General features: G+C 45.4%; 1 protein-coding gene across 2 annotated transcripts in view; it reads left to right on the top strand.

The window, feature by feature from the left end:
* Positions 1 to 356: 356 nt before the first annotated feature.
* The window catches only part of BEND4 (BEN domain containing 4), a 119,091-nt gene continuing 113,447 nt past the window's right edge, over positions 357 to 6,000 (top strand). The window contains exon 1 of one of the 2 annotated variants that reach the window (XM_075859437.1): positions 357 to 830. In XM_075859437.1, coding sequence (XP_075715552.1) covers positions 449 to 830 — 382 coding nt within the window. In that variant the 5' untranslated portion in view covers positions 357 to 448. The remainder of the gene's footprint in view (positions 831 to 6,000) is intronic. The other variant, XM_075859441.1, reaches the window with a different exon arrangement.

Here is a 6,000-nt window from a genome sequence, read left to right as displayed (position 1 = left end):
GTGTAATAGTAAAGATACAAGAACACTACATGTCCTCTGCGCCCTATAAATCCATGCAACCTCTATCAATCATTAACACTTTATATTCCCTGTATTGTCACATTTTAACCCCCTGCTTCCAGACTACTTGGGGTGGGCACTGTAGTGATGTGCCAGGCAGGACAGGGCAGTATGAAGGATGTCAGCTGCTGCTGGGTGAATGACTCTCCAGCACCTGCATGTGAGCATCCAGCAGAGCTCAGGCAGCTCCCAGGCAGCAGCTGTAGGACCCGCCCCTTCCCCCCATCATCATTAGCAAATATTACCCTAAACACTTGCTCTTTACCTCCCTTCTCCCTGCAGGCATTGGAGGGGCCGCCTGTCAATCACACAGCACCCTGCACGGCTCAGCAGCAGCAGCAGCTCCTCACCAGCCACAAGGAGACGAGCCCGGGGAAGGAAGGCAGAGATGGAGGAGGAGATGCAGCCAGCAGAGGAGGGGCCCTGCATCCCCAAAATCTACAAGCAGAGGAGCCCCTACAGCGTCCTCAAGACCTTCTCCAACAAGAGGTCCCTGGCCAGGAGGTACGAGAGACCCACCATGGTGGAGATGCCACATCTGGGGGTCCCTGCAGGGCACCACTTCCAGCACCATCCAGCAGCCTCCATCAGTGAGCAGCAGCATCATTACCAGCAGGCGCACAGCTCCTATCAGAACGGGCCCATCAGAGCAGCCACCTCCACCTCCTCCCAGTGCCAGCAGAGGGGAGGTGCCCCAACTGGGCATCTGGGCTCCACCAACAGGTTCTGTCAGCAGTCCGCCAGTCAGGGCAACCTTGAACTCAGTGCAGGTAGGTCCCTTCCATCCTGACTATGAGCCTCGACTGTTATGGGGAGTTCGGGTGCGTTTCTTGATGGGGGAGTTTAGGTGCGTTTATGGAGAATCGCTTGGGAACTTGGGGTGCACTTTTTGGAGGGGGTTGAACAGGAAATTTATTGTGGAAAATTCGATTGGAACTTTGGGTGCATTTATTTAAGAATGAGTTAATTCTTGTTGAGGGGCAGTCGGGAAGTTGGGGTGCAAGTATTGCTAACGTTAGATCTATTGTAAGAACTTGGGTTGCACCTTTTGTAGGATTAATGGGTGAATTTCTTGTTAAGGGGTGTATTTTTTACGGGGAGGGGGGGGTGTTTCTTCTTGCTGATGGTCAGTTAGGGTGCTCCACATGTGGAGGGTCAGTTAGGGTGCTCCACATGTGGAGGGTCAGTTAGGGTGCTCCACATGTGGAGGGTCAGTTGGGGTGCTCCACATGTGGAGGGTCAGTTGGGGTGCTCCACATGTGGAGGGTCAGTTAGGGTGCTCCACATGTGGAGGGTCAGGGTGCTCCACATGTGGAGGGTCAGTTAGGGTGCTCCACATGTGGAGGGTCAGTTGGGGTGCTCCACATGTGGAGGGTCAGTTAGGGTGCTCCACATGTGGAGGGTCAGTTGGGGTGCTCCACATGTGGTGGGTCAGTTAGGGTGCTCCACATGTGGAGGGTCAGTTGGGGTGCTCCACATGTGGAGGGTCAGTTAGGGTGCTCCACATGTGGAGGGTCAGTTGGGGTGCTCCACATGTGGAGGGTCAGTTGGGGTGTTCCACATGTGGAGGGTCAGTTGGGGTGCTTCACATGTGGAGGGTCAGTTGGGGTGCTCCACATGTGGAGGGTCAGTTGGGGTGCTCCACATGTGGAGGGTCAGTTGGGGTGCACTTCTTGCTGATGGTCAGTTGTAAAGCATTTGTGTAAGGTTATGAGGAGTTCCCTCTGTTTCCCATATATAATTTATCTGAGGTCAGTAATGGCAATCTAATGTGTGATCTGTCATCCTCTCTGAAGCCATTGTCCTACCTTCTTAGTATAACAGGTTTGCTTTGGAATAAAAGTTAACTTTCCCGAAGTTTTATCACTTCCTAGTGCTTCATCGCTTCTGTTTTACTGCTATGTTTTCTGTGTAGGAGAGAGGTTTGTGGTCAACCTATGCATGTACATACATATATAAATAAATACACACACATATATATATATATATATATATACACACACACACTGTATATTTGTATATGCATTACAGATACGAGAATAATAGATTAATTGAACACTCTGATGACCTTGAGTTTATTGATATTCTGTCATTGCAAACCTCTAAACTCCACAAATAACCCAGTGGGGAGACAAGTTCAAATGTAGAGCAAAGAACTAAATATTGATCTTTTAGTATAAGAAAAGCTTATGGCACAAGATGACAAGTACTAATAAAAAATAATAATAATAGTTGTTAGTAGTAGTCTGATAATTATTATTTTTAAAATGTATTACTATTTATTTCTTTTTTATATAAACAATTTAGTGAAATCTTAAATCTACCTTTTCTCCATTTGTTGTGCAGCTGTATGCAGTCTACTGCTCCCTGTTATCAGCCATGACAAGCAAGGGAGAGACTGACTTTAGTGTTCTTCAATGAGATTACTGACAGGAAGTCCAGAAAATGTCATCCCCACTGCCCAAAAATGTCATTACTTTATCTATCATGTCTCCAGTTCTGCGAACATTCAGAAATCTTGACATACATATGCGGAGATGATATTATCCGCTCTTTCTATAAGATGCATTATTATAAACTACACACTGTAATATATCCCATGTAAATAGACTCTCTGATGATGAGAAATACTGGCATGACAAAACCCATTACATTGTGTGATCTGCTGTTGTTACCCTGCAATTCTGCATAAGTATTTGAGCATTAACCCTTGTATTGCCTGGTCCCTTTTCTAAACCGCTTTGCAAATTGAATTCCATTTGCATTTGAAATAAGTGATTATTTTGGCGATGATTCGGGTTCCTTTCATATATGAATGTGATATTGTGCTCAGTTCATGCCCCTCATTTAATGATTATCTTCCGTCATCTATACATATAGTGAAGCGCAGGTAATTCACCAACGGCTGCAGTGCTGAAGAATGGCCTCCCCTGATCTAATTAAAAGTCACAGCAGTAACAGAAGTGCATTTTTGTCCTCGCCATTCATTCTCTGGATTAGATTTAGTTTCTGCATGTTAGAAAGGAAGGCAAACAATTCAATCATCCACATTCCCTCCCGACAGAGACTGATGTATGATCCAGCAGTGCCACTGACCAGATCCTTGAGGCAGAGATTCATATGTGGTTACATTTATATTTGAGACCACACATAGTGATCAACTGTCATAATAAACCAGTGGGCATTTCATCCAGGTTGTACCACTTGCACACAGCCACTTACCAGAACTATTTAGAAAACTAAATTCAGTGTAGGTGAGAAGAGCCCTGTAGCTCTGCTATCTCCGACAGACCCATAGACAGTGAATGGGGTGGTCGTGGGCATGCTTGACCACCATTCTATTCAAATTGGGAACTCCGAATCCAACATTCTGGCGATCGGCGGGGGGTGGGCCAGCAGTCGGCCCGCCACCAATCTAACAAGTTATATTGCTTATAACACTTCACAACCGGACTACCCCTTTAAATATACTTTCCATAGTGAACAATTCATGATGCTAATGCTGAACTCAAGTGTTTTACAGCAAAGAACTCTGTCCCCATCAATACATGGGTATGCGAAAAGGAGACGCAGATGTCACTTTCCCTGCCAGGACGGACCTGGACTGTGGTTCAGACCTGCAGAGAGAGGGTCATTCACACAACTGGAAGCGGTTTATAGTTCACGTGGATAAAATATATCACTAGATGGCAGGATGCTTCAAAACTATTACCCCAGGGGAATTATACATTCAACGTGCATGAATTTAAGAGTCTGTCCAGTCAATATTGATTGGAGAACATTGTCAATCTTTATGTATAGCATGGACCACGTTTTACTTGTCATATGTACCAAAAAATCTGGAAAAAAGCAGCAAAAAAAAACCACATGAATATTTGTTTAGCTTAATTTTGAAGGTGTATTACTAGTTTACACATTTATGGCACATTCACAGGATATTGTAGAAATGCTGGGACCCTTAAATATCAGGAGAATGGGGTCCTGCGAATCTTGTTTATCGATTCTATATGGCCCCTTTCGCAGTTGAATTCAATGGAGAGGTGTCCATTGAAATCTAAGGTAATTGCGGGAAGATTTGAGCACTTCTTGGCCATGGCCACTTCTCTTTTGAATTTAATGAGGACCCCATTTAATGGAACCCTCGTTCTCTCGATAGGTGAGGGTCCCAGGGGTGGAACCCATTCCTATTAGGGTATGTGCACACCATAACTGCAATTACGTCTGAAAATACGGAGCTGTTTTCAAGGGAAAACAGCCCCTGATTTTCAGACATTTTTTGAGCAACTCGCGTTTTTCGCTGCGTTTTTTACGTCCGTTTTTGGAGCTGTTTTCATTGGAGTCTATGAGAAAACGGCTCCAAAAACGTCCAAAGAAGTGTCTTGCACTTCTTTGACGAGGCAGTCATTTTATGCGTCGTCGTTTGACAGCTGTGAAATGACGACGCGTAAATTACAGGTCGTCTGCACAATACGTTGGCAAACCCATTCAAATGAATGGGCAGATGTTTGCCGACGTATTGGAGCCATATTTTCAGGCGTAAATCGAGGCATAATACGCCTCGTTTTCGCCTGAAAATAGGTTGTGTGAACTCAGCCTTACTCTGTGGATATCCGTACTACCATTGTATTAGTTTGTATAATATAACGTTTGTATTGCAGCTGCAAGGCCTGAGTTCAATTGAACTTAGATCACCAAAGAAACGTAAATGGGGCCGAGTTACTGCCATGTGAAACCAGCCTAAATGGTGCAGGTGCTTCTTAGGATGTTTTTGGAGGCGTTTTTCATTGACTCCATTGAAAAACAGCTAAAAAAACTCCGCAAAAAACGCGAGTTGCTACAAAAACGGCGCTTTGCATGCGCAAAATGTACATAACCGCTCCGTGTGTCACCCTCGTATGATGCGTGGCTGAGTGATTTTCGCTCAGCCGCCATCATTATAACACTCTGTTTGTATGTTTGGAAACAGAAAAGCACGTGGTGCTTTTCTGTTTTCATTCACAGTTTTTACTGCTGTTGCGCGAATCACGTGTGTCACATGGAAGTGCTTCTGTGTGCTGCGCGTGATGCGCGAAAAACGCACAAATATAGGACATATCGTGAGTGTTACGCAGCGGACACACGCTGCGTAAAAATCACGGACTGTCTGAGCGGCCCCATTGACTAACATAGGTCCGTGCAACACGCGTGAAAATCCCGCGCGTTGCACGGACGTATATCACGTTCGTCTAAATAAGCCCTTAGGCCGGGTTCCCACGTAGCGTAAACACTGCTGAATTTCTGTAACGGAATTGTGTGCGGAAATTCCGCAGCATTTACAGTAGCAGCAGAGTGGATGAGATTTAGAAAATCTCATGCCCACGTTGCGAAAAAAACCACAGCATAAACGTTAATAAATTGACCTGCGGCACAGAATTTAATTCCGCAGCATGTAAATTTATGCTGTGTTTTTGTTGATTTTCTGTTGCGGGTTTTCTCTATTGAATTCAATGGGGATGCAAAACCCGCAACAGAAATCCAAGTGCTGCGACTTTTGCGACATAATCGCAGTGATTATGCCGCAAAAATCGCAACTCCAGAAAAAAATCATACTTACCCAGAATGCCCTCCTTCCTGCAGTCTGGCCTCCTGGGATGACGTTTCATCCCATGCGACCACTGCAGCCAATCACAGGCTGCAGCGTCACATGGCCTGCAACGTCATCGTAGGAAGCCGGACTATGCCCCTTACTGTATGCTGAAAGACACCACGACCCTTGTACTGCATACAAGGGGATCAGCGCATTAAAGAGGGGCATGGCATCTGCTGCTCCTGCACATTTGGTGGTAGGGGACTACTGTGGACTGATATTTGCTGCTTCTCTTTCTTTCCAGTAGTTCTTAATATATCCTCGTAGAATCACAAGATCAATGCACAGACTTCGCCTTTTAACAGTGAAATATT

The sequence above is a fragment of the Rhinoderma darwinii genome, chromosome 1 (assembly GCF_050947455.1).
Source record: "Rhinoderma darwinii isolate aRhiDar2 chromosome 1, aRhiDar2.hap1, whole genome shotgun sequence".
Taxonomy (NCBI): domain Eukaryota; kingdom Metazoa; phylum Chordata; class Amphibia; order Anura; family Rhinodermatidae; genus Rhinoderma; species Rhinoderma darwinii.
Note: the sequence above shows the minus strand (reverse complement) of the source record. Positions and strands in the feature narration are given on the sequence as shown.